The sequence below is a fragment of the Camelina sativa genome, chromosome 9 (assembly GCF_000633955.1).
Source record: "Camelina sativa cultivar DH55 chromosome 9, Cs, whole genome shotgun sequence".
In the NCBI taxonomy this organism is placed as follows: Eukaryota; Viridiplantae; Streptophyta; class Magnoliopsida; order Brassicales; family Brassicaceae; genus Camelina; species Camelina sativa.
In genome coordinates this window covers 18,627,770-18,642,184 of record NC_025693.1, presented here as the reverse complement: position 1 = coordinate 18,642,184, position 14,415 = coordinate 18,627,770, and the positions used below count along the sequence as shown (strand labels likewise).

Below are 14,415 nucleotides of genomic sequence, written 5' to 3'. Positions count from 1 at the left end.
ACTCTTTACAATGGTTTTGTTTAATAAAATTATAAAACCTTACCCCACTATTTTTATTTCATATTTTTCATTTTATTAATGTTTATGTTTTTTGTGATTACATATTATTAATCACCGTTAATATCAAACTTGAAAACGAGAAATATAAATAATCACTCATAACTTAATAAAAACGAAAAATAGAAATAATCACTCATAAAATTTTACAAATAATAAAAACGAGAAATAGAAATAATCATTACTAAAACACATACAGTGAACATAAATTTAAAATGCAATACAATAAGCACACAACAAGTAAAGGAAACAATCATAACTTAATTAATACAATAAACTTAACTCACAAACTTGAAAATCTTATTCACCACGGAACATTGAAAATTGTGCCCAGATGTGTTTGACTAGATCTGCTTGCAATTCGTGATGTACATTTGAATCACGCAACTCGGATCTAGCACGCACATGATTTGCAAATACAGGTAGCACTTCGGTCGAGAATGGTTGTTGTGTACTTGCAAATATTGGACTGATTATGTTCAATGTGCCCGGACATCCAAAAAAAGCATGCCAGATCCATAGATCATAAGACGCAACTGCTTCAAGAATAACAGTGGTGGTTCCCTTATCTCCTCGAGTAAATTGACCTTCCGCTGTAGGACAATTTTTCCATTCCTAGTGCATGAAATCAATACTCCCAATCATCCCTGGAAACCCTCGCATCTCACTAACATGTAAAATTCTCTGGAGGTCATCTTGAGTTGGGGCTCTGAGATACTCTTGCTCATATAGCCGTACGATTCCTTTACAGAATCTTTGCAAGCACTCTAAAGCAGTAGTTCCTCCAATTTTAATGTATTCATCCACCGCGTCAGCTGCTACACCATATGCTAACATTCGCATGGCCGTAGTACATTTTGCTAATGGAGATATACCTTCTTTCTTGGCTGCGTCAGATCGTTGGGTGAAGTGGTTGTCGCTGCTTGATAGGTCTCCAACGATCCAAAGGAAAATATGTTTTCGCATCCGGAATCGCCGACGAAACATTGCATCCTCATATGTAGGTTCATTGGCAAAGTAGTCGTCGATTAGTCTTTGATTTGCTGCTGCATGATCTCTTTTGACGTATTTTCTCTTGTTACTAGGTGGATAGTCTTCTTATATTTTGTTTCGACGCTCCCTAAACTGGTTGATGATATACCTCTCTTCAATTTCGGACTGCCTCTTGTAAGCTTCGATATCAAAAGAATATTCTGATGGATCCATAATGATTTTTTGTAAGGTGAGATTTATGGTATTGGTACATCAATGAAAGAATGAGTTCCAATTTATAGAAAAATGGAACCAACATATTGAATGGTTGGAGCCTTGGATTCGAATTGAGTGGTTAGAACACAAAAGTCATAGATAAGATAAGATTCTCTTTTTTAAAGCCGAAAATCACGGATAACATTATTAAAGCAAAATATGACAATACAAATTATTAAAGGAGAAAGTGACAAACATACATTATTAAAGCATAACATCACAATACAAATTATTAAAGGAGAAAGTGACAGACACAAATTATAAGGAGAAAGTGACAAACACAAATTATTAAAGCATGTAGTGACAAAATACAGATAACACTTACGATAATTAATTTCCAAATAGATCGTGGCATAATTTCTGCAACAACTCTTTGTTCTTGTCATCGAGATTCTCCTTTTCAGTTAGCTTGATAAACATCTTCATCTTTTTAGCCCCAGTCTTTTCTTTAATCAATTGGTTTGCCTCATTTTGCATCATAGCTATTTTGTCCAACCGATCCAACTCTTGTGCCTTGAATTGTTTAAATTCATTCCACTCTTCGTTGACCACTTCCAAGGCTGCGCCTTTACCTTTCTTTTTAGTCTTTTTCTTAGCAGCATCTCTTCCTATTGGACGAGCACTAGATCCTACAGATTTTGAGTCACTAGCATCACTCTCATGGGCTCTTTTAGATCCACTGCTTCCAGAACCAGTATTTCCTCCTACCTGACTACCATAACGTGGTTGATCACGTATAGCAAGCCATTCTTTTATACATTTGAAACTTCCTTTACCAGCACTTGAATATAATTCATGCGCTTTTGCCAATACACCATCCTCCGACCACCCGCTTTGTTGCATACGTTTAGCGTTATCATAAGCGCCAACCCATTTGTTCACGCTTTTGTTCACATAGTTATAGTGATTTCTGCATGCTTCTCCATCACGCGGAGGATCAAATGAGCAATATTCATTACAATATTCAGCAATTTTACCCTAGTATGACTCACCTTTTTGGTTTTTGCCAATAATGCTGTATGTTCCAAGTTTAATCCACCCACTCAGTAGAACCAAATTTTGCTCAGTGGTCCATTTGGGACTTCTCCGACGAGCAGGAGTTGAATCCTCTGCATCTGGAATGGCTTCATGAATACCGCTAATACCACCAAGAGCCATTTGTGTAGAAAACTCGGGAAAATCAGTTGCTCCAACATTCGAATCAGTTTCATTACCCGTTGGAGTAGAAGAATAAGGGGGTGCTTGAGATGGATAAGACATCATCGATCCATGATATGGACGATAGTTTAGAACAGCTGAGGGCATGAAAAAATTTGGTGGATAACCATAATTTGGTATATGTTGGGGTTGGTTGGGAGATTGATTTTGAAACTGATAGTTGTTGGGATTTGGGTAGTTGAAAGGATAATTAGAAGAATTTTGGGTGTTGAAAGGATTATTGTTTGGATCCATTTAGATAAAAAAAAAAAGATATTTAAAGCTAAAACAAAAGATTATTGGAGACTAAACTTTTTTTTTATCTAAAGAAGGGGTTTTTTTTCCTGTGTCCAAATCAAATGAAAGTAGTATCAAATTATAGAGAATGAAAAGTTATAAATTTTGATAGAAGTTTTGATATATTTATTTATAAATATTATGAAATAATTGAAGTTATATAATTGAGATAAAAAAACATAAAAATCCAAACAACCAATCAAAATACAACATCTCTCACCTTTATCTTCTTCCTTCCACTTTCACGGGTGTTGATATTTATCAACATAAAATTTGCCACATCAGTTGCTTTTCACTTACCACAAACCATTGTAGTGGGAATTTTTTTTCCAACTATTGTAATATAGTTTACATCAAACCATTGGTAGTGGTCTTACAAGTTTTGATTTATTATTATTAATCATATTATCTTCTAATTTCCCTTTCATCAATTCTGGCTTCCGAGAAATTCAGTGAATATGGTAGAGTTGCAATATTACTATTCTAGTATTTTGTGTCAGACCTCAGACGCAAATACACAAATAATTTTTTTTCCAACTTCAAAATCCCTCTCTTCGAAACTCCAAGCTCAAGACTCGTCCACTCTTCTTTATTGGTCAAGTGACTTGTTCTTATGAAATCTTGATAAAAAATTTATTTTAGTTTATTTTTATTAAATGAGAATTAAAAAGTAAAAAAAGAAGGTAAATAATATGAACAAAGCTTAAAGTAAATCCCGAAGAAAATTTTAATTGTAGGTTTCCATAATAGTGTCAAATTTGGATTTTGTTTTCTGGAGGGATGTCTCACAACAGGGTGATCCTGATCAATTTTTCAATTATCATAATTTTTATGAGCAATCTGAAAAGCCATAAAATTTTTTTTTAAGGTTTAGAGATCGAGACGAATTATATAATTGCTTAGGCTTTGGGCGATAAGTTATCCTGGGAAGAGGCGCTATCTTTTACGGCGGTCATGTCGACTCCATCTCCGTCCTCGGATGTCCAGGTTTCTTCACCTTGTTGTCAAATTGATGGTTCTTGGAAAGCAACCAATGAGCATTCATGATTGGGCTGGTTGTGTTGCGTTGGTGAGGAGCGAACCTTGTTGTTGGGGGCCAAGTGTCTAAGATGGAGCCCCTCCCCCCTGCATTCAGAGTTAGAAGCGTTGTTGTGCGCCATGGAGCGGATACGTGCTGAGTTCCTTACTATGGTGCATTCCCCTGAATATTGGCCATCTTTCTCCAACTTGCTCGATGTGTTTGATTCACTGGAGTTTTTTCCACTATTCTCCATCTCTTGGATCCCGCATGCGACAAATTCGAAGGCGGATTGTCTTGCCCGTGCTTCGCATTCTCTTATCTCTGAAGTTTCTTTTGTAAACTCCTTCCCTCTGGCTTGGGCAACTAACCGAGAAAATTATTTTTAATTTATTGTTTGGTTGAAAGAGAAAATAGATACACTTTTAGTTAAAGAAAATAGTTGTAGATGAGTTCAAAAGTATTAAAATTAAATGAAATTTAACAAAGAATATATATTTAATTTTTTTCGTAAGTAAAAAAAAATGTATAAAAGTAAAGAGATAAACTTTTAGTTATAGAAAATAGTTGTTTTTTTTTTTTGCTATATTACACTAATATATATCCATTTACAAATCTACTGTCTACATTACCACTAAAAGTTTATTTGTACACACAAATATATATTTTTGTTAAAATATACTCTTTAGTCTTAACTACTACCAACAAGTTGTCTTTATGAACACATTAAATAATCTATTATATGTTCTTCACTTTAACATTTTTATAACCTTTTTAAGTTAGGTTTTGAATTTTTTACATTTTTTATTTTTAAAATTTTAATAATGAATTGACATGTGTCAACATCTGAATGATATAATTGACATGTGTCACGATCTTGTTAATGAGTAATTTTGTCATAAGGTTTATATAATAAGATATATTTAAATTTTGAATATAAATTTATGTGGCAAAATTTTATTGGTTAAAGCATTTGTGCTTTAAAAAATTACCTGTACAAGTGTATCTTATATAATAATAGAAGGTTTTTTCTAACTTCTGCTTAGAACATGACATCTGGCTTATTATATAACTGACACATGTCCTCTCTTATTCTTAAAGGCCATTGTTTTTACATTTTCATATTGGACCTAATAAAATAAGACCAATTACAGGCTCAACAAATATAATTGGCAGCCCTTACACTATCAGGAGGATACGAACCAAACGATGTCGAATTCACCTGTACTCACCTTCTCACAACCATCGTTTCCAGCAGCTACCACCTCCGATGTACCTTCACAAAAATATCCTAATCCTTGGGTTTCTTTGGTTTAATACTCCTACTCTACCACCAAATTCTAAATCATTTCCGGTTTAATGTCTGTGTCAAGATCCCGAGCACCTATTTGAAGTTCCGAACTGTATGTAACATTAATCCTGTCCAAAATCGTTTTCTAATTGTTTGGAAACAAATTTAAAATTTTTTAAAAAGGGGTTTAGATCTGCACTACCAATTAGAATCATATGAACCATTATTATGATTACGTTATTTGTATTACTTATTACAATCTTTTAAGGTAATTAAAGAATTCCATTGAAGTATATCCTTCATTTTCATCTTTACGTTTACCACCCAATTATAACGTAATGAAAATAATACCAAACACCTATGATTTCATGGTCATTAACATTTCATTCCAATCCCTGATTACTCTCCCTCAACCATTGCATTAAGATTTCTTTTTAAATAACAACCTTTGACGACACTCACCTTCTCTCTCTCACACCATGGGTAAACCTAAAACAATACTCTATCCTTGATTCAACCTCCAACGAAACACACAACACTGGTATCAATAGGATTGTTGTTCGGGTCATCCATATTTGGGAAGTTCAAGACTTTCGAAGAAACAATATCTCTTCGTGATGAAAATGTATATTATCTCTATTATTGTTCCTCTTGACCTCTGATTTACCTCGTTTTAACACATTTATTTTGTCTTTGTTTCAGGATTGTGCTATACAAGCTTCAGTCCTTCCTAATTGTGTGCCTAAGTTTCAAGATCAATTGGTGAAAGGCCAGTTGTACATCATCAATGATTTCGATGTTGTTGCATCCTCCAACCGTTATTGTCGCACCAACCACAAGTGGAGAATTTTTTTCACGGAGAAAACGTCTTTGAAGACTGTTAAAAAACGACAATGCTCTATTGGTTTTGATTATTTTAGGTTCTCTAATTTTTCACACTTGCTTGATATGGTAGACAAGGGTGAGGAGCTTCCAGGTAACAACCTATTTCGTACTGTTCGTATTTCTGGTCTCTTAGCTTCCACTTTGTTCTTCAGTATATGATTTATATCTACATTAACCCACTCACCAGATGTTGTTGGCCAAATATCCTCGTCTCGAACATTTGAAAACAAAGATCAGAACCACCCTTCAAAGACAACTTTCAATTTAATATTGACTTGCATTTTAGAAAGGTACTGGTTTTGTTTTGTTTTTTTTCTTTCATATTCGTTCTACTCTTTGTAATTCTGCAACTGTGCAACATTTCTGGTGTTTGTTGTAGTGGTGACAACGTATATATATCTCTTTGGAGAGAACTTGCGGTCGATGCCCATGCCAAAATTTTAACCCTAAAAGATGAAATAGTTGTTGTCATTGCAACCCATGTAAACCCACAGAAAGTTAGGGGTAAGTGTTTTGTTTTTAACGTCCTACTTTCTATTAAATATTAATTGGTAAATGTTTTATTGTTCTAAAACTTAAGACCAATGTATATGGGCCTATGAATGAATATAATGCTACCAAAGGGCCATATGTATTCTTGACAATTTCAAAATTAGAGCATGGTTAATAATATTGTTTAAGAATTGATGTTTTTCATCGTCAATTCAATAAACCGTGGAAAGCTAAATATTAGTAACGTCCCATTATCGCCTTTAAATCCCAATAAATTAGCTAACATTTAATCAAAAAATCAGTTTCAATTTTTAGTCATAAATTTATATTACAATCTCTTATTTCTCTTCATCTAAAATTCTATATTGTCCCATTAATTTTAAATGGCCAAATTCTGCTACTATAATGGCTTCCTTAATATGTATATTTCATGTGATTGTATTCTATTTCGTACTCAAATTATTGTTATGATTCGAGGAAAGTTCTAGTGTCTCTGAAGCATTTTTCCTTTAGATCACGTAAATGATTTGCTCATTGCACAATTCATTTTTAAATGAAAATGGAGGATTTAAGATCTCATACAAGGAACTAAAGTTTATGCAAGCATGTAAAAAGTAGTAGTCTGGACTGGTGGTTAGGTGGAGGAGAAAACCTTTACGGAATGACCAAACAATCAAATAAAAAATTTAGTTACTCTTATTTTCTCCTTTAAGCTTTTTTTTCTATTGCCATATTAAGTAAGGTGTAATAACATTTTCGGTTTTATCTCAATGAGTTCTAAAGGTTAATTACGGTATGGAGACACCATGAGCCTACGTGCATGTACACTACGACATATTCATAAAGTCAAAATATTGCAACTTAACCTAAGATATACTCCCTCCGTTTCAAAATATATGATGTTTTAACTAAAGCACGCAGATTAAGAAGTCTTTACTTTTAACAAGTTCAACCAATCAGAAACAATACTGCATAATATAAAATACTAAACTAATCTAAAAGTTGCATAGAAACTTGAAAACATCCTATATTGTGAAACAAAAAACTTCTCTAAAACATCTTATATTTTGAAACGGAGGGAGTATATCACACAACGGTATAATTGTGTTAGAAAATGATTTTTTGAGTTTAAAATTTAATTATACATTCTTTTATTTTATATATTATTCTAACTTGGATATTTGTTAAGATTACTACAGATAGGGAGACCTAAAGCTTAAAATAGATGATCAGATCTCTATTACATATATGTCGAAGGAAGACATTAGAAGAAACAACGTTAGATAAGGTGATTTGTAATTGATTTCAGTTAACTTGGATATGGGACTTCAATTTCAACTTTCGTTTATGTCTTCACATAACAACAAAATAAAGATGATGAGGATTTGCCTTAAACAATGTCGAAGTGAATAAAATCACCAAAAAGTGATCTCTATTTTATTTTATTTTATTTTATTTTTGGTTTAAAACCACTGAATAGACTTTGAAGCTTGAAAGATTCGTATCATTTTCCATCTTGTGTTGATAGGACAGAAAATGTGTTTTTGATGTTAGGGGTTACCAAATGTTAAAAGGAAATAAATCACACATTATCTGAATCTGATGATGAAAAATGTGCAACATTAAAGAATATAATACTTATTTTATATCTCTAAACTTCATCATCTTTAATAAAAGATTACTCATAGGATAAATTCAAAACTCAAAAATGATGGTAGCTCTCGGCTATTTTAATGTTAAATATCATTTCAATGTTTACAAATACATTACATAAATCATCTATTTTGTAATCACAAAATTGGCCATGAATGTATTGCAAAATGGTTTACATCGCAAAACAACATGTCCTAAAAGAGAATCAGTCTAAGCTTATAAACATTTTGTTATTCAAAAAAGTAAACATGATTAATAAAATCCATTATACATGATTAATTACTAAGATACATACTCTTCCCCCAAACATTTATATTATCTTTATCAATAAAAAAATCTAATTAAAAAAGCAAAATACATAAAGATAAAAATCAAACAGTTCAAAAAATTGCCAATAGAACAAATATGAAGATAAGCTTGTGTGTTGCACAGGACAACTCCTAGTATAATATAAGTTTGGATTATACAACCAAGGAAGCAAAATCAACACAAGTCGAGATTAGTTGAGATTAAACCACGAAATAACAAATTTTGTTATAAAATTCGTTTACAGCGCAAATTGACTTTTTTCAATTATAACAAGCACGATCTACGAAACTGTGAAAGAAGAAAAATATTAAAAAGTTAGATCAAAGCAAGTTTACTAGTTGAATATGGTGGAGCTTATTATATTTACAAATAATTTTGTCGTTAGCAACATTTTCCACGAAATCTCACCATATTTTCCAGGAAACATCTTTGTTGAATCCTTCTTGCATCCATCTAGGAATCCTTGATCCTCTCTCTACCATACCAATGAATTCTTCTTTTTTCCTTGGCTCTGTAGTAGCTGCTGTAGGCTTCTTTACGTTTTATAGAAAATGCAGATTCCAACAAGATAACAAAGATACTAAATCTTCTTCTCCTTCTTCTTCTTCTTCTTCTTCTTCTTCTCCTTCTTCTTCTTCCTCTTCTGCTTCTTCCTTATCTCTTCCATCTCCTTTAACTTATGTGTCCGGAAACTGTAGACACCATGTCTTCCCGAGCTTCCACGGACCAGATGTACGAAAAATCTTTCTTTGTCACATTTTGGAATCCTTCAGAAATAAGGGAATTGACCCATTCATTGACAATGATATAAAGAGGAGTAAGTCGATCGGTCCTGAGCTCGTAGAAGCTATCAAAGGATCAAAGATCGCGATCGTCTTGCTCTCCAAGAACTATGCTTCTTCGTCTTGGTGTCTTGATGAGTTGGCAGAGATCATGAACTGCAGGGAAGTGTTGGGTCAGATTGTCATGACCATTTTCTATGATGTTGATCCAACTGAAGTAAAGAAACAAATTGGAGATTTTGGAAAAGCCTTTAAAAAAACATGTAAAGGTGAAACAAAAGAGCGTACTGAGAGATGGAGAATAGCTTTGGAGGATGTGGCCCAAATCGCTGGATATCATTCTCGCAACTGGTTTGTTCTCTTGATTTCTACTCTCCTTAATTAATATTTCCTTTTAGAGTTCATTTGTAGCTATAAAAAAAAAAATATATCAAGACAAGAAAATACATATGTTTTCGATGTGTATCAGAAGTTCTCATGACTAGACTATTTGATAGATTTATGTTAATATCCTCCAATGTTAGGGTCAATGATGCGGCCATGATCGAAAAAATAGCCACTGATGTTTCAAACATGTTGATTAGCTCCACACCATCAAGAGATCTCGACGGTTTAGTTGGGATGAGAGCTCATATAGAAGAAATGGAACAATTGTTAAGCCTAGATTTGGCTGAAGTAAGGATGATTGGGATTTGGGGGCCTCCTGGGATTGGTAAGACGACCATTGCTAGAATTATGTTTGACCAAGTCTCCAGCAGATTCCAACTTAGTGCGATCATGATTGATATCAGAGGAAGCAATCCAAGACTTCGTTTGAATGAGTATAGTGCACAATTGCAACTTCAAAACGATATGTTGTCCAAGATGATCAACCAGAAAGAAATCACGATTTCTCATTTAGGAGTGGCAAAAGAACGGTTAAAAGACAAGAAAGTGTTACTCGTTCTTGATGATGTGGACCACTTAGAACAACTAGATGCCTTGGCGAAAGAAACTCGATGGTTTGGTCCGGGAAGTCGGATTATTATCACAACAGAAGATTTAAGTGTTTTGAAAGCCCATAGGATCAATCATATTTACAAAGTGAAATTCCCATCAAGTGATGAGGCTTTTCAAATCTTTTGTATGCATGCCTTTGGACAAAAGCATCCAGAGGATGGTTTCTATGAGCTTGCTAAGGAAGTTGCATACCTTGCTGGTGAACTCCCTTTGGGATTGAAGATGCTAGGCTCCGCTCTGCGGGGAAAGCCCAAGCAGGAGTGGAGAATGATACTACCAAGGCTAAAGACCAGCCTTAATGGAGAAATAGAGAGCATTATAAACTTCAGCTATGATGCCTTATGTGATGAATATAAAGATTTATTTCTTTACATAGCCTGCTTTTTCTACAGCGTAGATCCTCATAAACTTGAAGAGGTTCTTCCAGAGAAATTCTTGCATGTGACGCAAGCTGGTCTTCATGTCTTAGCTGAAAAATCTCTCATATCTGTTGACCAATTCGGATGTATATCTATGCATACTCTGATTAAGCAATTTGGAATAGAAACTTCACGTAATCAATACGTTCATAATCGGCGTCATAAATGTCAACTTTTGGTTGATAAAAGAGATATTTGTGACGTGCTCAGTAATGATACAGCAGTAAGTTTTTTTTTCTCTACAAATTGAGTTTATTTCATACCTAACCCTCCTATCTAATTATAATTTTGTATGGTTCTTTTTCAGGATAAAAGACGTTTTATAGGGATTAATTTATCTAAGAGTGAGGAAGAATTGAAAATAAGTGAGAAAGCACTTGAAAGAATGTCTGATCTCGAAATCATAAAAATCAATGGTGAGGAGGATGATCTTGCTCAGACTGATGAGAGACTGAACTCACTTTTACATCATTCACAAAAGATTAGATTATTAAATTGGAGTTATTACCAGAACTTATGTTTGCCTACTACTTTTAATCCGGAGTTTCTCGTCGAACTAGATATGAGTTCCAGCAAGCTTCAGAAGCTATGGGAAGGAACTAAGGTAAGTAATTTGCTTCCATAAGCCTAGTTAACAAACTCCAACTTTATACGTCAGTCGTCCTATCAACAATTTCTTATTTGTCAATGCAGCAACTTAAAAATCTCAGGTGGATGAATTTGTTTTATTCTAAAGATCTGAAAGAGCTTCCCGATCTTTCAACTGCCACTAATCTCGAAGAATTATGTCTCGAAGGATGCTCAAGTTTAGTGGAGATCCCTTCCTCTATTGAAAAACTCACCCGTCTACAAATTTTAAATCTTAGAGGTTGTTCAAGTTTGGTGGAGCTCCCCTCCTCTATTGGGAATGCCACTAATCTCCAAAAGTTGGATCTTGGTCATTGTACAAGTCTGGTGAAAGTCCCTTCTTCTATTGAGAGTTTGACCAATCTCCGGAAATTAGATCTCTCTTATTGCTCAAATCTTGTGGGGCTTCCCTCTATTGGAAATGCAACTAAACTTGAGGTTTTGGATCTCTATGATTGCTCAAGTCTGGTGAAGCTCCCGTCTTCTATCAATGCCACTAATCTCAAGCAGCTGAATCTATCAAATTGCTCTTGTGTCGTGGAGCTCCCCGCTATCGAGAATGCCCCTAATCTCCAGCTACTGTTGCTCAAAAATTGCACAAGTCTACTAGAGCTCCCTCCTTCTATTGTAACTGCCACAAAACTTTGGAGATTGGATATCAGAGAATGCTCAAGTCTCTTGAAACTCCCAACCTCTATGGGAGATTTCACTAATCTCGAATATTTTGAGCTAGATAACTGCTCAAATCTGGTGGAGCTTCCTTCATCTATAGGGAACCTTGAGCGATTGTCTACGTTGTCAATGTGTGGATGCTCAAAGCTAGAAGCTCTTCCGACCAACATCAACTTGAAATCTCTCCGTTCACTTAATCTCACAGATTGCTCGCAGTTGAAAAGTTTTCCTGAGATCTCCACAAACATTGAGTATCTCAGGCTGACAGGAACTGCAATAAAAGAAATTCCTATGTCAATCATGTCGTGGTCTCGTCTTTCTGGCTTTCATGTTTCATACTTTGAAAGCCTCAAGGATTTCCCACATGCTCATGACATCATCACGGAGCTGCAGTTAAACAAAGATATACAACAAGTTGCTCCATGGGTCAAGAGAATGTCGCGTTTATGTGTACTTAGACTCCACGACTGCAAGAATCTGGTATCACTCCCCCAACTCTCAGATTCCCTATCTTACATAGACGCAGACAATTGTCAGTCCCTTGAGAGATTGGATTGTTCCTTTAACAATCCAGAGATCCGTCTGAAATTCAGCAATTGCTTCAAACTGAATCAAGAAGCGGTAGATCTCATCATGCACACATCAACCCGTAAACATGCAATATTACCCGGTACACAAGTTCCTGCCTGCTTCAATCACCGAGCTACTGCTGGAGGTTCATTGACAATCAAGTTGAATGAGTCGCTTCTTCATACATCCTTGAGATTTAAGGCTTGTGTCATGATGGTTAAGGTTACAGACCTATCTTGTGAGTCGTCGACGTTGGTCTGGATTAACATCGTGGACAGAAAAACTGATCACAAGGTTCAGTGTAAACCAAGCTACCATGGCGTAGATATATTTTTATCAGAGCATATCTACACATTTGAAGTTGAAGTAGAGGAGGTGAATTCCACCGAGCTTTTCTTTCGGTTCGACACAAGCAATATCGACTGGAATATCACAGAATGCGGGCTACTCCAAATCTTGGAGGTCCCTTCATGTTGATGGATGGCATTGATGGAGGAGGTATTAAAATTCTCTGCCATTTTAATCTTTAATAAAATTGTGCATTACTTAGGTTGAACTTGTGTATGATTATCAGTGTGTAATATTGGGCTATGTTTAATTGAAATTAAATGCAGACTGGGAGAAAAATACAAAAGGTGGAGACGAGGAGGAGAAGGTGAAGAAAGAATCTTAGTCATGAGAAGAACGTGAAAACCCATGGATTTGTCTAATAATATTCAATGTGTAGCTGCATAATCTTTATATAGTACAGCTGCTGAAAAAAGAAAACAGAGAGAGTCCAGCTCCTTGTTTGGAAGTTGGAATCAGAGTAAGAAGCATGTTTGTCCAAATAAACACCGTATTTTCAGAGACTTGTTTTCTCTTTAAGTTAAAAGGGTTCCTTCCTATGTTTGTTTTAATATTTGAGCAGATTCAAATTAATTAATATGTTGTGAAAAATGGATTGCACAGACAACAATCAGATGTATCTAATCTAACTAAATCATGCTACCAAACTACATCAAAGGTATCTTCATCTCAACTTTATTTAAGCTCAATCTCTCACATCATACAATAGTTTGACCCATAATTGTTATTTCTTAGTCTGTAACAAATAAGCCTTTTTTTTAATTGAATTATTAAATACAGAAGAAGGGGAAAAACAGCCCAGAATTAATTTATTTGATCATACAATAGGAAAATTTCTAGGACAAAATAATAAACAGATGGTGGTTCTTGGAATCTAGTGGAGACACAATCTGTGTGTTATGTATAAAGAAAAATATTGCAAAGTTCCCATCAAGCCTGCAAGAAGCTAGCGTACTTAGCACCCAAGAGGAGGAGTCTCTGGATGCACAAGAGGGCGTTCTCGTGGTTCATCAGTTCATCACTCGTTCTTTCGCCTTGAGGTCTGTTACGATCACTCTCTCCGCTGCATGGTGTTGGGTTTTCCTCCTAGTGGAAAACCAATTGGGTTTAGTTAACCAAATCTGGACTTGGGCCATTATATTAGTCCATGAGATTAATATTGGGCTTTAGGTTATAAGACACTATATATAAACACTCTTAACTAGTTATTGGCAAAAAAGAAAAATAGAGAAGAAAGAGTTGATTTTCGGATAAGAGAAAAACAAAACCTTTAGAGTTTGGTGTTTTGCATGTTTGGACATTCAAACGAGCTCCGATCTAGCTAATTTTTGGAGGGTAGCTTCGTGACTCAGTGTTTTACAGATTTGACGAGAGAGATCTTGTTTCAACGGTTGGTTTGTGAGAAATCTGAGTTTTAGCGTGGCTGGTCGTGTCTGAAATTTCTAGATTTTTTAGCAGCATCTGTCCTGAGTGTTTGTAAGATCCAATGGTGAGATATTCTCGGTTTGAACTGAAATTTGCAGAGTTGTTCCTGACTTGTTTATCTAGGAT

General features: G+C 34.9%; 1 protein-coding gene and 2 pseudogenes across 1 annotated transcript; 1 reads left to right on the top strand and 2 right to left on the bottom strand.

Annotated features, from left to right (window-relative positions):
• On the bottom strand, positions 218-1,288 carry LOC104715412 (annotated as a pseudogene).
• Positions 1,636-2,757, bottom strand: LOC104711322 (annotated as a pseudogene).
• Positions 8,859-13,415, top strand: LOC104711321 (probable disease resistance protein RPP1). The gene is made up of 5 exons (XM_010428013.2): positions 8,859-9,580; positions 9,754-10,870; positions 10,955-11,251; positions 11,341-13,014; positions 13,131-13,415. The coding sequence occupies exons 1-4, from the start codon at positions 8,934-8,936 to the stop codon at positions 12,991-12,993; spliced, it is 3,714 nt and encodes a 1,237-aa protein (XP_010426315.1). The 5' UTR covers positions 8,859-8,933; the 3' UTR covers positions 12,994-13,014; positions 13,131-13,415.

Excerpts from the sequence above, each read along its gene's own strand:
- LOC104711321 (XM_010428013.2), top strand. The coding sequence starts at position 8,934 with ATGAATTCTTCTTTTTTCCTTGGCTCTGTAGTAGCTGCTGTAGGCTTC. Across the intron at positions 9,581-9,753 it reads GGATATCATTCTCGCAACTG|GGTCAATGATGCGGCCATGA; the intron begins GTTTGTTCTCTT and ends CTCCAATGTTAG. Across the intron at positions 10,871-10,954 it reads TGCTCAGTAATGATACAGCA|GATAAAAGACGTTTTATAGG; the intron begins GTAAGTTTTTTT and ends GTTCTTTTTCAG.